This window comes from Colletotrichum phormii (genome assembly GCF_030913505.1).
Source record: "Colletotrichum phormii strain CBS 102054 chromosome Unknown BDP81scaffold_9, whole genome shotgun sequence".
NCBI lineage: Eukaryota > Fungi > Ascomycota > Sordariomycetes > Glomerellales > Glomerellaceae > Colletotrichum > Colletotrichum phormii.
In genome coordinates this window covers 720662-742281 of record NW_026851451.1, presented here as the reverse complement: position 1 = coordinate 742281, position 21620 = coordinate 720662, and the positions used below count along the sequence as shown (strand labels likewise).

Sequence of the window (21620 nt, the reverse complement as noted above, 5' to 3'; positions counted from 1 at the left end):
CCATCTCAGGGATTTGAAGAGGGGGAAAGTCTGGGGGACGTGAAGACGAGGGCCACCTGCCTCAGGGCCTGCACCATTTCGAGCACTTGCATACCACCATTCCTATTTATCCCGTTAAACACCACTACATGACACCTCTTTGACACCTCTTTGACACCTCTTGGTACGGATACAGATATGGCACCGGGTCATGGCCATCGCCGGTTGTCATGGTCATCTCTTCCGTCTTGCCATGCCCCTCCCGTGCCATTTTCTCCTTGGGTCCGTCCGGCCAGTCCCGCACCGAGTCCGCCTTCACCCACACCATGGTGTACTCCGTTACCTACCTTCTGAAGCGGCAGTCGCGCAGTCATACCACACCCGCGCACTCAATCTAGAGTATAAGGAACAGGATCAGCAGCGGCGAGAAAGAGACCAAGAAGCGTTAGAAGCACAAGAAGAAGCACAAGAGGACGAAAGAGGAAGTAGGGGACGAGGCAGAGGCAGTCAAGAGGCACAGGGTCAGGCAGAGGCTGCTGCCGCCGCCGCCGCCGTCTTTGCCAGTTACCTCAAGGTACGGAGTACCTACTCACATCAAGGCAGGTGCAAGTGTGGCCCATGGCACGGAGTAGCCGCGCCGCCTCTCGCCCTGCCATGCATCACTTTCTCAGTCTCACCTCCGATTTTTGAATGCGGCACGCCCAAACATTAAAATGGCATCCTGCGTCCGCCCCGGCGCCTACCACTTCACCTTGCCACCTGTCCCACGGTTCCTTCTCTACTCTACAATCTTTGGAGAACTTCATTGTGTCTCCTACTCCCCCAGCCGGTCAGGCGACGTATTGCTCTCCTCCTTGACTACCAAGGCAGGACACAGCTTGCGCTCTGCATACCACTGACACGGGCAATACCTGCAGACGGGACTCCCCAGTACGAACCTGGGTTGCCAGAACGAAGTTGCCAGGCCACTTACACTCGAGCGATTGTTGCTGCGTCTTCCTTCCCGCCAGCGCAAAGTCGATCTGGACTCTGGAACTTTTGCCTTCAAGATAACAGAAGGCACAACTACCTCTGCTACGTCTGTCTGGTCCTTCGACTCTGCCTGACCGGAATCTGGAGCCCTGGACAGATTATCCGTACGAATCCTTTGCGACCTTTCCTAGTTGGCGGCCGAGTCAACGCATGCTTCCCCGCCAATCACAGCCAGCTCGTCAAGGTACCAACACTTGAACACACAGAGTCTACCTACCTTAGCCTCCAGGCTACCTTACCGTTCCAAATCCCCCGTTCCCAAGGGCCTTCAACATTTCAGCCACCTCGCATACCTTAGGTTACATAAGGAAGCTCCGACGACCAGTCCCGCACACCCGTAGCCCGTTCACTGCCCTGAAGGCTGAAGGCTGAATCCCGATTCCGCCCGCCTCAAGCCGACCAGACTCCCGACCTCTGCAAGTCTGAACTCATCCACTTCGGGCTTCACCCACCGAAGCGAAGGGCCGCACCACCGACCAACCGCCGTCATCTCCAAGGCAAGCCGCCAAGAGAGCACCGCTTGATCCAGCTCCCCGTTGAGGTGGCAGTGCCTCCGTTTTATTGCAGCTCTCTACTCCGTACACCCTGTCCATACGCAGTACGGAGTACACACAGAGTAATAGGGCCTACGGATACAAAGACAGTTTCGACCTTTTCCCCTTGCCTTTCGGGAGTCTTGTTGGAATCCCACTGCCAAGGAAGGTAAGTTACGGAGTACCTTCGTTCGGCCATAGTCTCTCCGGCCGTGCCTTGCCTGACACATACTGCAGCCAGGCTACGGAATACGGATACCTGTCAGCGAAGACGTGCAGACTTGGACGCCGTTCCGCTGCAGACTGCAGACGTGCCATCGTGCCAGCAAAGAAGGGTGGAAGAAGGGTGGAAGGGAACTTCGAACCCCCACTCTGCTGCGCTGCGCTTCGCTTCCAACCCCTCCGATCTTCACACCCTCCAGGGCCTCAACGACTACGACTGGTCGGCTGGCTTACCCCCCCGCGTCTCCGAATCACAGTCTCGATTTCGTCCCGCCTCCCTGCAACCCCAAAAACCCGGACACTCCTTCGTCCACTAACACTAGCAGGCGACCAGGCGAGAGAAGAGCTGGGAAGGCGCCAATACCGGCAATCGCTGCACTGGTGACTGCGCAGTCTTCGTCGAGGACCACGGTCCGCCACATACCGACCACATCCTGTTTGTCGCACATGCTCAGCCCTTGCGCCCCAGGTTCAGGCCCTCTTGCGACCCTCTTGCGACCCTCACTGGCAACGACACTCTGGCCAAGGACGCCCAGCTACGGTTTACCTCATTTGTCTACGACACTAGGAGCTCGTCTACCCCTAGACTTGCTGAGCAACCGTATACTGTCTACTCTTGCCATCCGTCGTTGAATCTTCCTGGGCTGTCCGACTGCTGAGAACAGAATCTCAGCTGTAGGTAGTCTACCTCGCGTGCGTTATTAACTTGGTTGAGGCTTGAACAACTCGAGCAAGCCCAGACACAAGATTGGAAAGGCGATCAAAAATTCTCCACTCAACACCCACCACTTCGACACTACTGTGTGTAGAGTTGCCCACTTGTTCCGGACGTTGACATCGGTCAATTGGTCCAAAGTACCTCCGTACCTCGAAGCTTGGCCGACCCTGCGACCTGCCCTCGTCCGTCTTAGGTTCCTCATCTCTTTTTTCTTCCGTTCTGATTTTTATGAAAATCTTTTAGCAGCTATCCGTAAACCCCACGCCACGGATATCCAATGTCCTATTCATAGACCTCCACAGTCCACACTTTGTTGTGCTTGGCAGTCGCTGTCACTCCAGTCTCTCGAGTCTCCCCTCTTCTTCACAAGAAAAGAAGACACACAAGAGGTTCCGTCACCCTCCCGGACGGACAGCACAAACCCTTGGCCAAGTTCCCACCACCGGGCACACCTACCACCACCAGCAGTACCTACCTCGCCGTCCAAAAACTCCAGACCACCACCAGCCGTACAGCCGTCGGGTAACAGACGTAAAGTAAGGACAGACACCCAGAAACCTCCAGCTTCCGCTACCGGCCGGCCCGGCTTTTAGCCATCGCACCCACGGCATCCAACCCAACCAGGGGGCACTGGACTAACACGGCCCCCCCCCCAGCCCACGCCAAACATTCTGTGACGAGACCGAAGAGCTCCCGCTCCACGCTCCACGCTCCAGGGCAAGAAAATCCCACTTTCCAGGCCGACCCGACCTACCATATCCTCGTCCTCGACTCGACCGTTTCTTTCGACGCCTGCCGACCGCCGATTGTCTTCGATCTCTCTCCTTCCCAAACTCTCGTGGCGGGGGAACTTAGAATCGCTTTTTTCCTCCCTACCATTCCTTTCCCATTTTGCTAGTTGTTTTGCTTCGCCCGACATGATTATCGACGGGGAGAAGTACGCCTGCGAGGCCTGCGTTCGGGGTCACCGTGTTAGCAACTGCCAACACTCTGGTAAGTTCTTGGGCCTTTCTTTGCAACTCTCTTTTCATTTCAATTGCACCCATGCAGTTGCAGTTCAGTTAGCCATACCATAGGCATAACCACAACATAACCCCAAGCTACTACCTCTTCACTTTGGGGGTTCCCTTCTCCAATTACCTACGCCACTGAGCATCGACTTCCTAGCAAACATGTGCAGCTAACCGCCTGTCTTGCTGCAGATCGTCCCCTTCAACATATTAACAAGAAGGGACGCCCCGTCTCCCAATGTCAACATTGTCGCTCCATGCGCAAGTCTCGCTCTGCTCACATCAAGTGCGATTGTGGCGAGAAGACGAGCAAATGCGCTCACCTGCAACCTTTAGCCGACGGCCATCGAGGTGAGTCTGCTCTGTGCTTTTGAAGAACGCACAATCGCTAGGTTTCATGATGAGAACATTACCCATCTAACACTCATGTTCCCCATGCGCAGAGACTTGTTGCTGCAACCACGGTGGTCGCTGCACTTGTAGCCACAAGAAAGAACCAGCCCTCGACACCGTCCCCGAATCCGACTCAGACAAGGAAGCTCTCCCTCCTCGACCGAAGCCGCCCGTCCGCAGGCGGCGTGCGAACACGGTCCATTCTGATGGCATGTTGACCTTTGATGAGCATGGCCACCACAAACCAGCTCACAAGCTCAACAAGGCTTCTCAGAAGTGCGGGCCTTATCAACTCAACCGTGTCAATTCCTTGCACAGCACCAGCAGCTTGGGCAGTCACTCTCCGGAGCGCATCAGCGACATCCCTCTCAAGGATCCCGTATCAGGCCGTGTCGCACCTCTCCAACAGAGACTAGTCAAGTCTGAAGCTGCCTCTCCACTCATGAGAGGTTCATCGAGTTTCCAGCAACTTAACAACCAGCTTCCGCCCCTTGATCTTTCTGGCATTGAGTACCCAACATACGTACCCAACGCCTCTTTTGACCTGTTTGGCGGATCGGGAATGTCGTCGGATCATGATGCGCCTATCTTTAGTGCTGGGCTGAGCGCTGCGTCCGTGGATTGGAGCCACATCGATCTCACTGACAGGACGGATAAGTTTGCTCCCTCAAGTTACAGCCAGGCTGGCGCTCAGAGCTTCAATGGCATATTCGACTTTGGTACGGGCTCCGAGCCCGCTCCCACCCTCGCCGCGACTACTTCGACATCTGGAGAGGTCTCTGAAGTAGAGGACAACTTCATCGCTGGCGACAGTGACTACGACGGCTTCGGCACTGGAAGCAACAGCTTTATCCACCCAGCAAGTTTCCTTGCTACCAGCGCAGACCTTAGCACGATTGACTACGACAGCTTCGCCAAATCGAACAACAAGTACATGGCGGCTCCTTCTTCATTTGATGACGGCGGCCCGATTGCTGGCGGTTCCCTCACTTTTGACGACGACCCAGCGTTCTGGGGTCAGCAGTTCAACGACGGCATCGCCACATACCAAGAATCGCCAGACGGTCTGCCTGCGTTTCAGCCGGAACCCTGGACAATGCCTTAGGCGTTTTGATATGATGACAGTTTCGACGCTTGCACGCCATGATATCCAGTCCATCGACTTTAGACGGCAAGCACAGGCGCAAGGAATGCGAGCATAGGCGGGACGAGACTTTGTGGTGGACGACTGGATAGATGCCCGCTACGATATCCATACCTGGAGTTGGCGTAGATCTCTTGTTTTTTTTTCTTCAATTTTGTTTAAACTTTATTCGGACAGCATTAGAGCCCGTTTCTTTCTTATGTTTTGACGTTAGGCTTGACCATGGGGCTTGAAAAAGAAAAAAGACGGGGCGGGCGGCTCAAAAAAGAGTGACAGCATTTCATTATCATTACTATCATCAACTGGACGTGGCGCAAAGGCAAATGGGTAGCATCTGGGTGAGGCTGTTGGGTATGGTTTGGTTAAAGACGACAACGAATTATGTATGTAGGCCTTGGAAACCGGATTTCGGTGTGCAATCGGCTCACCTTTACGACATATCGTTTTCCCTCACTGCACATGGACAAGCTGTATATAGACGTTCGAGCGGTATAAATTCCTTGTTGAGGCGCGAGACAATCAAAACAATATCTATATCCAAGCGGTCGCGAAGGCGCATGTACGCAGTATGGTTTCCACACAGTAACAGACAGTGGCTTTTTCCGCGCGTGTCCAGAGTCTTTGCGTCCAATTGCTCTTCTCTCCCCCTCATACGGGCTGCAAGTGGTTTCCCCTTCCCTGACGACTAGCTGGCAGGTCATGGAGAGGAGTGGGAATGGCTCAGAGGCGAGGGTGAGTATGGGAGTCGCTGATCGAGATTCGCAAGTCCGTAATAGTGGATAAAAGGGTTGAACTCGTCTCTTCATTGGCAATTCAAGAAACAATCTCTTTGTGAATTACTCTACTATGCGCTTCGTCCACCCATTCAATCAAAAGACCCAATGCCTCACTGGCTGCTTTTTTTCATTTTACTTTTGACAAGCATGATTTTGGTAATTCCCCTCATCATTAATTGTCAAGGCAAGTTGATAACACAGCCTAGCTACGGGATACCATAGTGCCCCGTCAAAACGGTGCACGCACCGAAAACAAAAGTGACACCGATGGTGGATGACGAATGCGCAATGAGATGAGAGAGGGCCAAACGACCTAATAAGATCAAAGCTTCGTAGCTTCGATGACGGGGGCCCACATCAATCAGATAAAAGGGCCTTGCAATAGCGATTGAGTTATGCGGCCTTGGGGGAGGGGGGAGGGGGGAGCCACGGAGCCCGGAGGCTGGGTTGTTGTTGTTTAGACGAGGGCTTGCATCTGTTCTGTGCTGTATCCGTGTTAATACAGATGGGGGAGTAATCCTACAAAGTGGAGAGAGAGAGAGAGAGAGAGAGAGAGTACCGTGCCGCTGCCTCACCATCGTGTGCTGCTGCTGATGCTTGTGGTGGCCTACCGGCCATTTGCTCGTTGCTACAAATAGATACTACCTTACGCAGTACTATGACCTGCCTAGGTAGGTACCCGAGTGTTTACATGAGCCAAAGTCACAGCAAGAAAGGCAGCAGCTGAACAAAAGGCCGGCAGTAGGCGCGGGCAGACAGCTGCAGCCTGCAGGTCGTCCCTTCACGAACTACATGTACGGGTGTACCTTAGGGCTTTCAGGGCTCTCTTGGGGGAGACCCTCATTTCCTGTTCCTGCATATCATCCAGGCAGGCAGGCTGGCTGGCTGGCTGGCACCGCCTCACCATCGGCGTTTTCCACCATGTCAAAACATGTGTCTGCGACTCTGCGCTGCGTGAGCCTGCCGTGGCCGCCTCAATGGGTGGTTTTCCCACCTGGGGCACGGGGTGATTGGTTTAACGGTTCGACGGTGGTCACCGAATGTGACGCTGTGGCCCGGAAATCGTAGCCCAGGTCCTGTCCAATCTCCATCCAGGGAAGTTCCCCCCTTTGCTGCATGGCACGGAGAGTGCCAAGTGAACCCAGTGTCCCACTGCCCACCGTTGTGTTAATAGGTAATACATAGGTAATTCTCCTCCTCGGACCTCTCCTCCTCTTTTCTCGGGGAGGCGCGATCTCGAGTGAGAGGGGCTCCACTGACACTGGCGTTACGGGAATCGAAGAAGGATTGGGCAAGTTGCAACGGCGATTGATGAACCCACCCGAGCTCCGTGAGAACCGTGTGAAGTGGTGACTTACAATCACCCAGTTCCATCAGACCTTCGGTGTCCAAGCTCCAGAGCACGGGCAGACCTGAACCCCACTGAAGAGTTGTAAGAAGTTGTGGATTGTGGACTCTAGGGATACCTACGCACACTTGGTAGGAGCGGAGGCTGACGACAAAGTACGGGATGCCAGAATAAGTGAACAAGTAATTGTTAGCATGCTACGGAGTATGCTCGCCGAAACGGTTTATCTGGGCCGGCAACGGTGGCTGGGTTGGTGGAGGCGCCGCTGCCGAGCCAGAGAGAGAGAGCGAGAGAGTGTATGGTGGGTGTGTGTGCGACTATGTGAAGTGTCATCACCTGCTGTCAACACAAGAGGGGGGTCGTCGACGCGGGGGGGGGGGGGGGGGGCTGTACAATTCCCCCGTGGCAGTAGATCATCTCCGGTGCTCGGGAGTTGGGACTGCAACGAATCGATGTACGGATAGACGGCCTACCCCGAAACTTGAGTAGATGCCGTGTGCGATGCGAGTGTGTGTGTGTGTGTGTGTGTGTGTGTGTGTTCGTTGGCCTTGAGTCGCGGCTAACGTGCCAGAGACTGAGAATAAGTCATGGAACGGCAAACTCGGCAGTGAGAGAAGTCCCGGGGGGGCTGGTGAGTGGGTGGTGGGACAGGATTCAGAAATAGAATACGGTAATACTTGCTTCCAGAAACTCGCGGCACTGTCCCATCACGGCTTTTCCCATCAAAGTTGGAACCCAGTTTCGATACGTTGTCAATCAATTAACTCTGACGGCATCCATCACATGGTTCTTCCTGCATGGGTCCAGCAGGCGCGCGGTGCGCCAACTAGCAGGTTTTCCCATGTGCCACTTGAAGATCGAAGAGCGCTTGGGGGGGGGGGGGGTGAGGGGGGAGGGGGTGGGTTCCCTAGCAGCTTACCTTACTCTCGGGTCAACTCTTCACCGCCTTCTACCTCGAGCCGACGACCAAGTTCCCAGGACCACCCCCCTCCCGCGCGGCGCTTCGGTGATAACGAGAGGCGAGCTGGGGAAATGGCATGGGGATTCCCAAACGAGAGCATCCGGTGCATACATTTGTGGCGTCATGGTATTGAGCCATCGACCACGACGGGCATCAACGTGAGAATAGGCTTGGGCATATAGGGACGTGGCTTACAGAGAGAAATGATTGTACATTACACTTCTTATTAATACAAGCCAATTCTGAGCCACCCACACAGGCTTCGCAAGCCTCTGTATGTTTCCCCGGTTGATAGAAACCTTGCAGGTAAACCACCTGACTGAATCATATCGACCTTCTGTGCAATGACTACCTTTGGCATCCTTCCTACATGGCTACACTCTCCCACCGAGGTGTTGCTATCAACATCTTCAATAGTACCAGTAGTAGTTTTTGCCAGTCGCTTCTATGTGTTCCGCATGGTCCGTGTTCTCCGGATTGCAGAAGTATTCCTGTTTGTCACCATACTGCTCTGGAACCTGATGCTCCAGCAGCAGTGGGTGCCCCTGCACCTGCATTTCTTCCTTTCCATGATGTCGATGATGCAGTACATGGAGTGGCTCTGCAGCATCCCTCACCTCCTGTGGCTGCTGACAATCCGTTTTTTGCTGCTGTTGGTGCTGCTGTTCGATCTGCGCAAGATGAGAAGGTTCCTAGGCTGCTTGTTGAGTTGCGCGGACAACATTGAGATAACCGACAAGCAGTAACGGCCGAGGGTCGAAGCCCATGTCTTCGTAGCCGGGCGCAGTGCGGTAGGCGGGTGCCTCCTCTGTCTTTTCCACCGCCGCTGATGAAAGAGTTGCCAAATCGGCCAGATGCTGTAGACCTTGGCTCGCAGCTGCCTCCATGGCTGACGGAGGTGGGGCTGCGGCAGTATTGGTGGATGGACGAAGGTGATCAGCAATCTTGTCCCTAACCAGTCCATCAAAGACGGAAGAAGGAAGTGAAGAATCTCGGAATTCACCAAGAAGCCTTGTGGCCTCCTCTCTTGTCTTGTCCACCTTTACCAACTCGACTAGCGTTAGCACCGCAAGAACTGTAAAGTGATGGTGCAAGGGCGTGATGAGCTGTGAATGGCCAATCAGGAGGTTGATCAACTCTTGACTGGGCCACAAGACGTCGGTCGATTTGGCAGATGGGTTGAGTAGATACGCCAGTAGGCGGCAATGCCAATAGACCAGATGGACAACAGGATAAGTGTCGGGCTCGATATGGGCAGGCAGATCCTCGCGAAAGTCTTCTACCCACGCATCCATGAAAGAACCCACCATACGGTCTGCAAAGGTTGAGTTGAGGGGCTCTTGGAAGTTGGTAATCATGGATGATGCACGGCTGAGGAACTTAGATGCACCTGCTATAGTCAGTACCCTGCAATACTCTCACTTATCGACACGAGAGTTCTTTTCCCTATTGAAAAGAGAAGAAAAAGAGGGGAAAACTTACGGATCAGCAGGTACGGCACTTCGCCAATGACTGCCTTGAGGCCAGGTGCCAGAACCACGCTTTCATCTCGGATCAATGAAGGCACCGCAGCACCCACAGCATTCCATCGATCGAGCAAAACCAACGACCACCAAATCCTGACACGAAGCTGGCTTTCGTTATCTGGGCCAACTTCAGCCTCGGAAAGATCTGCTTTGGCCTGGTACAGCTTCAGGGTGTTGGCGCTCGCTACCGCTCTGCCCAATAGGGATTCCTTGGGTGCGCCGATGGAGCCCAGTGGTCGAATGTCAGCCTCAATAATCATGAGGAGAAGTGTCTGAAGGAAAACGAGGTTGGCAACAGCAGTCCGAGAGGTCGAATCGCTAGCCTCCCATTCTACTAAGAGCGTATGGGCAAGGCGTACGTCTCCAGGGGTGCCCGACTGGAACGAAGGGAATGAGTGGATGGTTCCCGACAGAGCCTCTACGAATGCTTCCCGCAGAAGACCGGGGCACTGGGCCAGATATTCTTGGATTAGCGCCCTGCTGCTCGGCAGAAATGGAAAGTAAGGATGGATCATAGTGAGGTAGCTAAGAGTTGTATTAGTCGCGTTTTCAAAAGGTCAAACATTTCATAGGAATTGACCACATACCCGTTGAAAACCTCTTCGTCCACATCCCGCGCCTGGTCGATATCAGGCATGTCAGCCACAGGGCCATCCATTGATGCAACGGGGGGTCGCGGCTGCATGTCATTCTTGATAGGCAAAGCCATAGGCTGAGGTGCCAAGCCATTGGTGGCGAAGGGGGATGGCTGGTAACGATCAGACGGTGTTGTTATAGGCTGAAGCGGACGAGGCTCGCTGCCCCAGACGACCTGTCTCTGTGGCGCTGGGGTAGTGAGGTCGGTACTGGAGATGCTGGAGAATGGTCGTTTCCGGCTGGTGTCCTCACCAGGGCCTGACAGGGAGTTAAGCATTGCTGCCGCAGAGGTCCAGTTTACCATTGACTCGGGTGGCAATGACTCACTTTGGATCTCCAACTTGCCCTCAATGCTGTTGATCCTGTCGGCAAGTTCTTTGATGTATCTAAGGAATTTTGTCAGTCTGTGAACGTTGTAGATACAAAAAGCGTGTACCGTTCTCAACTTACCCCTTGCTTGGGCCGCGCTTCTGAGGAACACGGCTGAACATGCAGCGGATGCCAGACCGCTTGCAGTTGGAGCATGGGCTGTCTCCAGCATCTGACTGGGCATCACATTTGACCTTCTTTCTCCGGCACTCGTCACACGCGCGAGATACCTTGGACCGTTTTCTAGGCGGGGTACTATCACCAAGGGCGTATGGCTGAGCAAGATGATGATGGTCCATGGGCATGGACATAGGCATGTGCTGCTGTAGGGACTCGGGCAATGCTTCCTCGGGCACGTAAGAACGAGAGGCAGGCGGGAGGGGAGGGTGCTGATGAGGGTGCTGTTGCTGGTGCTGGTGCTGGTGCTGGTGCTGGTGCTGGTGCTGGTGCTGGTGCTGCTGAGCCTGTGTCTGAGCCTGCGTCTGCGGTTGCGTCTGTGTCTGGGCCGGGGTTGGGGCCTGTGCCTGTGCCTGTGGCTGTTGTTGTTGGGGTTGAGGTTGCTCCGAATGAGAATGGGAATGAGGATTGGGCATGATGCTACGAAGACTCGGATCTTCGACGTTCATGCCGGGATCTGTGACGTGCATCATGGGCTCTGCTGCAAGATCCTGGCCAAGCTGGGCAGCCAACTGCAACTCCTCCACACTGGCGGAGTGTGCCGACGGCTGCTGTGGCGTGGGCGGCGGCTGTTGCTGGTCTTGGTGTTCATCGTCCCGCGTATCCGCGTGATAGTAAGGGCCGCTGTCTTGAGCCTCGGCCGAAGGCGAAGGATAGTTTTGCATTCGATCGGCTTCCTGGAGTCGCTCCTCTGGCAAAGGGGAAGGATAAGTCGGAATGCGCTCCTCGTCCATTCTCTCATGTTCCAGACTCTCGTGTTCCAAACTCTCGTGTTCCAGTCTCTCGCTCTCCAGTCTCTCGTGCTCCGGTCGTTCATCCATCCTTGCGTCGTGGAGTGCCTCTTCTTGTGTGCGATCGTCGTTCATGCCGTCTACCTGGATGTCCTCCTCTGGCAGTCGGTCCTCTCGCAAGCCGTCTTCATGCATTCTGCTGTCGTCTTCCAGTTTGCTCTGTTGGAGATCTTCCACCTTCAATCTCTCTTCCTCTATCGTCTCGCCTTCCTGCGTCGAAGTCATGGCGACAGATGCCTATGGCGGGATGTGTGAAGTCGACCACTATCGATTTCGTTTCGCGACACTACTGCGCGACACAGTAGGATCGGTTACTCTGGGCTCCCGGATGTAGGACTGGGCATCAGCTGGAAAGATGGCGGGTGAGCGACGGGAGGATTGCGTCAAAATGAAGACAGCACTCGTTGCGCGACGGCAAGCGGGAGATAGACGTAGGAGTCGCAGGCTTTCGCAACAGAGAGGCGCGTCAATGTAAATGTGTAGTGCGAGTTCGTGCATGCACAAGAGCGCGTCGCGATCGGGTTGCACGACCAAGCGGTGAGTCCTCGAGCTCGAGGCGGACTTCAATTGACTGTAGAAAAAACTATTTGTTTAGTATCTGTACTCTCCTGGCTTTTGTGAAGTTTTCTCTTTTCTTCCCCGTTGTGACGCGACAATTCGGAATGGTAGCTTGCATCCTCAAAAAGTTTTCCTATCCATTCGCGCGACAAGCTCCAGGTAGGCGCGAGTCGCGGAATTCAGCTGTGATGCGAGCAGTTCTGTAGCCATCGTCAATCGCAAGAGTACGACAACGATGGCATCTGCGAGGATTTTCATTCATCGCAGCAGTGCCGCCGCAACAGCAGCAGGTCACTCGGGCAATAAAGCGCGTGGAGGTTGAGGGAAAATAACCATTCGGGTTGACTGACCTCTACTCTCTCTTCAAAAGATAGTCCGACGCGGGCTGTCGTGATGGATCTGCTAAGCAGGCGATCTGGTGGACGGAATAGGAAGAACCAGGCTGCCGATGGAGGTTGGAAAGGCGTTGATTGATCCGGGTTGCGCTGGAGTTTTGACCTTGGGGATTCTCTGTCAGCACAGGGCGGGCTTTCCTGGTTCGTCAGGGTTTGTTCGGAACCGGGGACGTGGAGGGTGGACACTTTGAGTCGAGCATGGGCCCGACGCGCTTGACTGGAAGAATTTTTTTCTGGAGATGCCGGGAAAACCACTGGGGTGATGGGTCGGCAAGTGTGGGAAGGTACCTAATACTTCGTACACCACCGTTGAAAATACGTAGCTGCTTCTTTCCGTCCGTGCGTCTCCAAGGAGCTTGGGCCACCTCGCCGAGTTTCGAGTCTCTCCAAATCTCCACGGGATGGGAGAAGAGGTACAGGTATTCACAAACAAACTATGTAGACCTACCTAGGTAGCTTGTGAACATAGATGAGCCCCAATATCTTCACAATGTGCCTCCAATTGATTATACGCGCAGCAGGAAACAATCGTAGCATCGGATTTCAAGTTCGGCTTTATTCTTAGGGTATCTCAGTCGCCCGGGTCATCCATCCTATCCCTAATCCACCAGGAATCCTCCGCCACCCTCATCTTCCTCCATATCATATTCCTCCGTCACGTCGCTCAGCATATCCTCGACTTCGTTGCCCTCTTCTGTCCTGAGATCATCATCCTTTCCCTTGGTCCCAGACCCGTCTTCGGCTCCAGCAGCTTGCTCAACTGCGCCGATGGTCTTAAGCTCGTCCTCGGCATCAACAAGGAAACCACCCCCATCAGCCTTCACCTCAGAATCGACGGCGCCCTTGCCTATATGTGCATTGTGGGCAGCAGAATCGATGTTTCTCTCGAAATCAGAGCCATTCGTACGCTCCCTTGTTTCAGCCCTGATCACGAGTCCTGTACTGGTCGATGTCTGCGCAGGATCGCCCATCATGACGCCATCTTCGACAAGGAAACCTCCGCCCTCCTCTATGTTGTACCCCTCTGAACCCTTATCCACATCGGCCAGGACGGATTCAGTCAACTTCCTTTCTTCCTCGGCCCGCTCCTCGGGTTCGGCGCCTGCCCACACGCGCTCAAAGATCCGGAGTGCCACAAGAAACCGCCTCCAAGTGCGGATGGCGACCAGAGATCGCTTGCTTTGCTCTTCCTGCGCGTCTACATCCTTGAACCCAGTCATCGCCGCGCGTACGGCTTCCTCGTACTCCTTTGCGACCAAGACGCCGTTGAACACCGCAGTTCCGTGTTTGCCTTTAAATTGAAATCCTGACAAAGCTGGCGCGTAGTCGATTCCCAGCACGTAGGCAGCTCTGGCAGCTGTGTCGAACTCATCGAGGATATGGACTCCTCCCTCGGGTACCATACTTTCCACATAAATGTCGATGTTGCCAAACTTGTTCTTTGGAATTCGCCCGTTGACGACCGGCGGTGCGCGGTAAATATCTGTCTGATCCTGCGTGAAAACTGGTGTTCCTGCGGCATTGCGTTCGTCTCCACCATAGCCATCGTCGGCGTACTCGCCTGGTTTCGCGTTGGACCTTCGCGGTAGAAACTTGACCGGAACCTCCATAGGCTTGACTTCGCGACCCATGCGATACCACTTGTCCCTGCTTCGGGCAATTCGGACGTCCTTACGTCGATATACTTTTTCCAACGGAGCTCTGCTACCTGCTGCTACCGTTCCTGCCGGCTGCGCGTCTGGCGTTAGGACTTCGTTGCGCCTCAGGTGCCTCTCCAACGCAAACACCGGATGGTCTTTAAAGTCTGCCACATTTCGCGGCATCGGTTCGCGCGCTTCAATCGCATTCAGCTCGTTGTCTTCGATTTGGTCAAGATCGGTCAGCCGACGCCGGCTGAATGGCTTCAATGCCTTGCGCCACCATCCGTCACCACGTTCAACGACTGTCTCAATGCGCAGACGACGTGTCTTGGCCGTGTATGCCTTGGCATATCGTCTAGTGACGTCTCGGACTGTGCCATCAGTATCGAAAGCAATGACATATGTGAGAGAGTTCTCCTTGTCGGTTGCCGGGGGTTCCAGTTGCTTGGGTTTCCACATGGAGTTCGTCACCAAAGGGTCTACGGGCTGCCATTTCTGGTGGCCTACGTCTAGCACTTCCACCCAGTACACCGGAAAGCTCGATTCGCGAATCTTCACGGGAGCCTCTACCTGTCGCCTTTGAGTCGGTGAAGTTGACGTCGTTGGTAACTGATAGGCTGCAGCGTTCGGGTGGCCTAATCGACGGAGTGGTGAAGTCAGGGCAGAGGCGGAAGACGAAGATTCTTCGGCACCCGGCTGGTATTGTAGTAATTGAGACCTTATTTTCTCCTCCTTGGTAGGCTTCTTCGGATGCATTGCGTCTCTGGGTTTTGGAAGAGTTGGACCGGCTGACCCAAAAGACAGTGGCTGCAGTGAGCAGACCAACCGTGCGCGAACTCCTACGGACCTCAGCAAAGCACAGTACAACTGGGCGCCGGTGTCTCTGGACCCTGCCAGCTTCCTTGCTGCATTTCTGAAGTCCGAACGGTCTAAACACGAATCCATGTTGCTAGGTGGTTGGTACTAGAGCAATAGGTTTAGCAGACTTCTTCAGCTGCGATACCTTGGCATAGACTCACGTCGTTGAGATGGTCAGGATCTTCTGCCCATAGTGATCGACGCAGGCCCCGTTCGTTTATTTGGAATTTGGACCTGAATACAGCACCAGCTTGCTCAAGGCCGTTCTTTAGAGACTCGGTCTGTCCAAATTGGGGAAGACTGGAGCTCGGTGTCAAGTAGCCAGCTGTTTTCTTCGAGAGCAGAGGACGCAGGGTTTTGTGAACCTGTTCATCATCGCACCAACGATTCCTGAGAGCACTGTGTAGCAGAAGACACAGCAGATGAGTCCTGTGTATTGATATGCGCGACTGCTTTTCTTCCTTTGTTACTGGCTTTCGTTTGTTGACTCCTTTTCTTGTGCTGGTCGTCATGTTGGCATGCTTTGAGAGATTGAGAGTCAGTTTTTGCGGTTCTTCTTGAATCCCTGAGCCATGTTGCAAGGCTCCAAAATCAACGTCTTCGAAATTGATAGGTTCCCCATTTCCGACTTCTTCTTCTTCGATGTCATCATCAAGGTCATCTTCTTCATCATCGGAATCCCTGTACATGGTCTGGACGGTCGCCGGGGGCAAAACCACGTCTTCAAACTCAATGTCCGCGTCTTCGTCGTCGTCTTCGGATCCTTCTGGTTCCATCACCTGTGACTTGACAGATGAAGCCTCTGCTTTCCCCTCCCCAGGTCGCTTCAGTCTTTTAGCTGGGGGCTCTGAGAATGCTGAAGAACCGGCATCCGCAGCAGCTTCCAACAGCATTTCTTGATAGACATCCGGTACGTCGGACTTTGCGGCCCTGGGCCGGGTGGCTCTGGTTCGTTTCCGGCCCGCCATTATGGCACTGGTTGGAGTGAATGTTTGTATCAGGTTGGGAAACCCATAGACGCACGGGTAGACGGGGGAAAGAGGACGCGACGCAAGGTGGTTGAAATTGTCTGCTATAGAATCGCCGGAGTGAATAAGCTGTGATTAGATGTATTCTCGCCTACTTTGCCTTCCATGAGTAGGCACTTCACCCTTAGGCAAGCACGCGAGGGAAGATATCCGTAGCTACCTTGCGTAGGTACCCGCCTTCAGTCAAGGCAATCTAAGTGATTGGGTTGAGGGCTCCGTATGTACAGTTGAATATCAAAGAATGTAAGAAAATAGGATGGACCAAATGTCTCGTCGCTGACAAACCAGAAGGCATGACGTCATAGCAGCAGCAGCAACAGCAGGCAGTCATGCACTTCACGGGTAAGCAAGTAAGGTACGAAGCCAATACTGCCACACGGCCACGTGACTTTGGACCGGTGTTCAGTGCCCGTGCCTAAGATACTGCCTTATCTGGACCTCCCATGCCCGGGCCCGAAAAGCGTCTCTCGGGCTTATCTTATACATGTCTTGCCAAGGTAGAAGTGGTCTGCGGTACTCATCAAGTAAGAAGCAAAAACGTACGGAAGATACTAATGTCATTTACTCAAGTGAGTCTCACAGAGGGCATTCTATCTCACCAAATGTGCCGAAGGTACGTCGACACTTCGCGAGGTAATACGTAAGAAGAGGCGGGGTCTTGAATGATTTTATTCACGTGAAATCCAATCTACGCGACCTAATCCTTCTGCGCGACTACTCAGTTTTTACTGCGGTAGAAAATGCTGGTGTCCAGAGGCAACCTTTCGCCCATCCACGTAGCTCTTTGTGTGTGGTTGCGGAGCTCCGTGGCATTATGGTCAACGCCTTCCTCGATGGTGTTGGGATGAATAAGCACGGAAAGAGGGCCTCGGTATATGGTCAACCACGGTATGAATGCACCAAACTGTGCTGGCGTGAAGATGTTGACTTCAAACATAGCCACGGGATGGGGGCCGATGGGTTGTTCCCAGAATCGGTAAATCCTCAACTCTGGGACTGAACCATGAACCAGGCATTAGCCAGACATTTAACCCAATTCGGATTAGTTTAAGACACTTACATTCCCTCCGGATGCGCTCCCAAAGGTCTTTAGCATGCTTCACTTGTTCTGGATTGCTTTGGAAATGGTAAATGTGGACGTCACTGCCGTGTGTATGTCAGCCTTGCAGCAAAGCGCGAAGTAAGGTACGCTGCGATGTTGGGTCGCTTACAAGCCACCTTGGCGCCCGGTGTCTAGGGGAGCCGGGAACTCCTCATACGTCTTACTCAACCCCTCTCGTGGTGGGTTCCTGAAGCTCTTGCCATCCTCGTTGAGCTCAGTTGGCAGCGGGGGGACATTTTCGTATCCTTCGCGAGGGGAGACATAGGCATAGAGCGGGGTACTGGCGGCCATTGCAACTTTCTCTCCTAACTATGTAGGTAGGCGTCTCAACGGGTAATGATGTCTAGGTTAAAAGTTGAATTTGATGAGTACCGATAATTCATGGACTAAGCCTTAACGACACCAAAAGAGCCCAATTTTTTTTTGGGACAGTATTCTCATCCAACTTTTATATACATATGAAAAGTAATTAACACCTCGTAATCCTCTGAGCGTTCATTGCGTTATTTCGCGGACGCCACTGTTGGTCAGCACGCGACGAGATCCACCCACTTCTAAGCAACCGCGCGCGCGCAGGAAATACCGAGACCCCATTCGGCTTGGTCACTCTTCTCCCGAGCTACGGAGTACAAGAGTCATATTCTACCTAGGTAGACTTACAACCAACGGCAAGATCCGATGATTCTTCCATTGATGCTCGATATCCGTATCCACACATGTGTCCCAATAACGCCGCCCCTCCGTTTCTTTGCGTCAGGTTTTAACAATGCAATGTGCATGGACCAAGAAAGTCCCCTATCGCTCAAGTACAAGTGTATTGCTTACTGTCATTAAGTGCCTATTTTGTCTGTGGAAAGGACCAACAACTTTGGCCAAGCGCAATTATACAGCATCATCGGAAACCCAAACTCCAAATTGCGGCAAGGCATATCCCAAAACCACCTATCAAAGCTGTCAAACTCCTAGGAATCTCGCTCATGTCATGGATTTTCGTCAACTCAGCCATTCGTGCCCCCCTCTACTCCTTCGTTCAAAGCAAACACGCTGACAACCCAACTCCTTTAACACGGCTGAAGGTAGTTGCTTGGGACCAGCCCCATGCGTCCATTGCTACCGTGAATTTCAGCTTCCCACCAGCCGTCATCCTGATGACGCAGGACGGCAAGAAGGTCTCCCTTGGAAAATCCTAGTTCTTCTGGGATAGCCGCCTGGTACACGTACAATGCCCTTGCTGCAACATAGTTAGCACCGTCTTCCTCGTGTTGTAGGGCCAGCACTTACCAAAATGCAAAATGGGCCGGCCATCTCGAGTATATTGCCGAGAGGGGTCTGCCACGCTCTTGCTACGTTGTCTCGACTCGCCCTGTCCCGGTGGTCCGCCCCCTTCGTAGAGCCCCATGGCCCGGTTGCTGGAGCTCGTTCCAGGTCGACTCCCACCACGACCACGCACTGATCCATAGCCCTCATCACCGACAGGCGCGAGTTGGATAGCCAGTTCATTGGCGACATGGCTGCTGCCCGGTCTCATCTTCTCCAAATAAGGAGCTGGAGACGCCGCTCTCGACATTGCGCTTGGTGATTTCTGCTGATAGTAAGGCTGTTCTGATCCCCTTCTCGGCGGGTTGCTCATTCGCGATGCGCCTCGGCCCAAAGAACCTTGCGGGTTAGGAGACGCTGACCGGTATCCACTCCGAGTATCCTCGCCTGGCCCAGTTCTCGGCGAAGCATTGCGCGGGGCACCTCTGTAGCCACTTCGCACGTCCTCAATCGGTGCCGTTCTCGGGGAAGCGCTTCGGAGGGGCGCAGGTGACGCTGCTCGAGGGACGTCGCTACCTCGTGTCATTGGCCGTGAGTTGGACGTCCCACCGTAGCTTGACCCAGGGCGGTTGGCCGGGTTAAACATACTACGGGTTTGGTCGGTGAATTTGGCTGATGTCTCCTTCATGGCCTTTGCTGTCACCGCCTGGGGGGGTACTCCGAGTCTCTGAACGACTTGCTGATCATAGGGAGGCGGCGTACCTCGAAGTCCTCCTGCCGTTGCGTTGTTGCCCACAACCGCTGGGACCGACCTGGAGAACTGCTGGGAGCCGGGCGTCGGGGTAGCAATGCCGTGGTAACGGTCTGCCGAAACACGCACGCTGGACTGCTTTCCTACACCGACACCCTTGAGCTCGGCCAGGGCCAAGGCAATTGGGTCCATCTCAGGCTGAGCGGCGGGAACACTGGATCCCTTCCTCTTCTCCAAGTCTGGAGTCGTAACGGAGAAAACGTTCTGCCCAACATTCAACGCGAGACTAGCATTTGCATCGATTGGCTCCGGGCTTATGGTTGATCTGTCTCCTAGGAGGTCCGATGTTTCCTGAGTTTGCAACTGGGGCCTTCGAGCCGGACTTCCTTGAGATGTAACGGGGTGCCAGGTGTTCCTGTTCGCCGGCGGGCCTGGTGATTCTTTCGTGCTCTTGCGACGGAATGGGCTATGATTTTGGAAGAAGCCGCTTCGTTTCTTGAGGACCTGTTTATCCGAGACCGGTGCCACGCTGACTGGTTCCTGCTTGACGGGCGACACTTTGCCGCTCGCTGGTTCTTGGCTTGAAAGCGAGGTCGGGTTCGAGTAATCGCTGAGAGAATCGCGGCTCGAAGGCCTGGCTGAGGGCGGGTGCGAGCTACGCTCCGAGGGTGGGCCGGTACGGCAAAGCATTGTCATGCCGTCGAGTGGGTACGGATCGTGAGGCACTGACGCAAATGATCCACGCTGACCCATGTCAAGAGAAGGTCGGTTTGGTTGCTGCTGCTGTTGAGCCTGGGGGTGAGCAGCCGGGGCTGCCTGTCGCAGTTTGTCTGAAGGTCTCTGTGTGGCAAGTGGTGCTTCACGAGCGGCAGAGGGCAAGATTTCCCGACGGCCAGTATCTTGGAGATAGCTTCTTGAGGTTGGGCTTGCATCCTTATGGCCCAGATCTATCCCGAATCCTCTTGAAGAGGAACTGGCATCCTTTGGTGTTGTATCATGGACGAGGTGTCTAGACGCAGAAGGGCCTGCATCTTGACGCCTTGACTCCGGAGCAATAACGCTTCGCGGAGTAGCTGATGGTGGATCTTTATGTCCTAGGTCCTGAGCAAGACTTGAGTTGGGATCGTGATGCGATTCGTATGTTGAGGGCTGCGGCGAAGATGACCTGAATGCCGGGTTTATGCTCCTTGGAAACTGGGCGACGGAGTAGCTATCGTCGTCCGAGCTTTCCGATTGCGTGTCGTTGATATCTCCTCGACAGAAATTGATGTACTTTGGCGGATCTGGGATCTCTTGGCCCGTCCCTTGGTCCTTGATGAAGCTGATAATGTCCGTTTCAACATCCATCGTCTCCAGTGATAAGCGGATCTTTTCGCAAGAAGCATCATCGCTGACGCAGACAGTAGAAGAAATGTTAGCGAACGTCCACAAGCTACTCTTTGTGAAGTCGAGACGCTCTTCCTCCAAATCTTGGAACTTGTCCGCAGCTGCCTTCCACTCGCGATTCCACCTCACTGTCGTGTCCTCAAGGGCCTTCACAGCATTCTCGTACTCGGTATTAGATGTCGCAACGCTGATCTGCGTCTTCTCTAGCTTTGCCTTGTTCTTTCGCTCCTCTTGGCCCATGACCATGTGGCCCTGAGCGAGGTAGCCCTTGATTTTGAGGCACTCCTGCTCGTATCGGTCACGCGTCTGTCATTTTCGTCAATACATGGCTCATCGAGATCAAATTCGGAAGATTCATGGATCAATCCGGATTTGGGGATACGATCAGAACTGACCTTGTTAACGTGTTGTGTCTGTTGTATTTTCGTCTTGAGAATCTTCTCGATGCCATTTTGCACAATCTTTCTTCTTTCCTTCATACCACCCGCAAACGCGGCAAGAGGCTCTTCCAATTCTGTCTTCATTTGCGCCGCGATGTTCTGATGTTGTTTCGCCATTGATTCAACCTCGCCTCGAACAGTGTCGAGTGATATCTTCAGGCTACCTGACTCATGGGATCCCAATGATTTCCGACACAAGGAGAGTAGCTTTCGGGAGTATTCGTCTTCGATAGAGGCACGAGCTGTACTGGACATTAGCTCTCGGCTGTAATAGACCCAGTGATGTTACTTACCGCCGTAGAAGGCCTTCAACTCATCGCATGTCTGTTTCGCAGAAAGCATGCGATCTAGCAAAGGACCTACGCCAGCATCTTCCTTTCCCCAGAAGTTGTTCGCGACTACATATCGGGTCGGTTAGCTCCTGCTTTGTTGTAGACACCGGGAACTGCAACATACAGGACAAAGCCACACTTGGCCCATCTGCCGTGGATGTAGGCATTATGCCTACGACTGCGTTGAAGCCGTTTGATGTTAAAAAGACTTGGGATAGGTATGGCGTTGCGTGCGGTCGTTTCGGGCTACTTAACAGT

General features: G+C 53.8%; 6 protein-coding genes across 6 annotated transcripts; 2 read left to right on the top strand and 4 right to left on the bottom strand.

The window, feature by feature from the left end:
* Positions 1-232: 232 nt before the first annotated feature.
* BDP81DRAFT_449234 (uncharacterized protein) lies at positions 233-2425 on the top strand (the record flags this gene model as incomplete). The annotated part of the gene is made up of 5 exons (XM_060592380.1): positions 233-553; positions 806-1195; positions 1635-1713; positions 1782-1986; positions 2101-2425. The coding sequence occupies 5 exons, from the start codon at positions 233-235 to the stop codon at positions 2423-2425; spliced, it is 1320 nt and encodes a 439-aa protein (XP_060445756.1).
* An 823-nt stretch (positions 2426-3248) lies between these two features.
* On the top strand, positions 3249-5193 carry BDP81DRAFT_219350 (copper fist DNA binding domain-containing protein). The gene is made up of 3 exons (XM_060582772.1): positions 3249-3477; positions 3687-3845; positions 3938-5193. Exons 1-3 carry the CDS (start codon positions 3402-3404, stop codon positions 4990-4992), a joined length of 1290 nt encoding a protein of 429 aa, XP_060445755.1. The 5' UTR covers positions 3249-3401; the 3' UTR covers positions 4993-5193.
* A 3615-nt stretch (positions 5194-8808) lies between these two features.
* BDP81DRAFT_393840 (uncharacterized protein) lies at positions 8809-11840 on the bottom strand (the record flags this gene model as incomplete). The annotated part of the gene is made up of 5 exons (XM_060587873.1): positions 8809-9506; positions 9599-10167; positions 10230-10536; positions 10606-10664; positions 10729-11840. The coding sequence occupies 5 exons, from the start codon at positions 11838-11840 to the stop codon at positions 8809-8811; spliced, it is 2745 nt and encodes a 914-aa protein (XP_060445754.1).
* Positions 11841-13104: 1264 nt separating this feature from the next.
* BDP81DRAFT_426797 (Rad4 transglutaminase-like domain-containing protein) lies at positions 13105-16448 on the bottom strand. Its single transcript, XM_060590314.1, has 2 exons — positions 15228-16448; positions 13105-15171 (listed from the first exon to the last, which is right to left on the bottom strand). Exons 1-2 carry the CDS (start codon positions 16032-16034, stop codon positions 13168-13170), a joined length of 2811 nt encoding a protein of 936 aa, XP_060445753.1. The 5' UTR covers positions 16035-16448; the 3' UTR covers positions 13105-13167.
* Positions 16449-16576: 128 nt separating this feature from the next.
* Positions 16577-17627, bottom strand: BDP81DRAFT_426794 (dopa 4,5-dioxygenase). The gene is made up of 3 exons (XM_060590313.1): positions 17306-17627; positions 17155-17237; positions 16577-17090 (listed from the first exon to the last, which is right to left on the bottom strand). Exons 1-3 carry the CDS (start codon positions 17485-17487, stop codon positions 16813-16815), a joined length of 543 nt encoding a protein of 180 aa, XP_060445752.1. The 5' UTR covers positions 17488-17627; the 3' UTR covers positions 16577-16812.
* Positions 17628-18257: 630 nt separating this feature from the next.
* BDP81DRAFT_393836 (uncharacterized protein) lies at positions 18258-21529 on the bottom strand (the record flags this gene model as incomplete). Its single annotated transcript, XM_060587872.1, has 5 exons — positions 18258-18427; positions 18478-20896; positions 20986-21272; positions 21324-21428; positions 21487-21529. The coding sequence occupies 5 exons, from the start codon at positions 21527-21529 to the stop codon at positions 18258-18260; spliced, it is 3024 nt and encodes a 1007-aa protein (XP_060445751.1).
* Between the last annotated feature and the right edge of the window lie 91 nt (positions 21530-21620).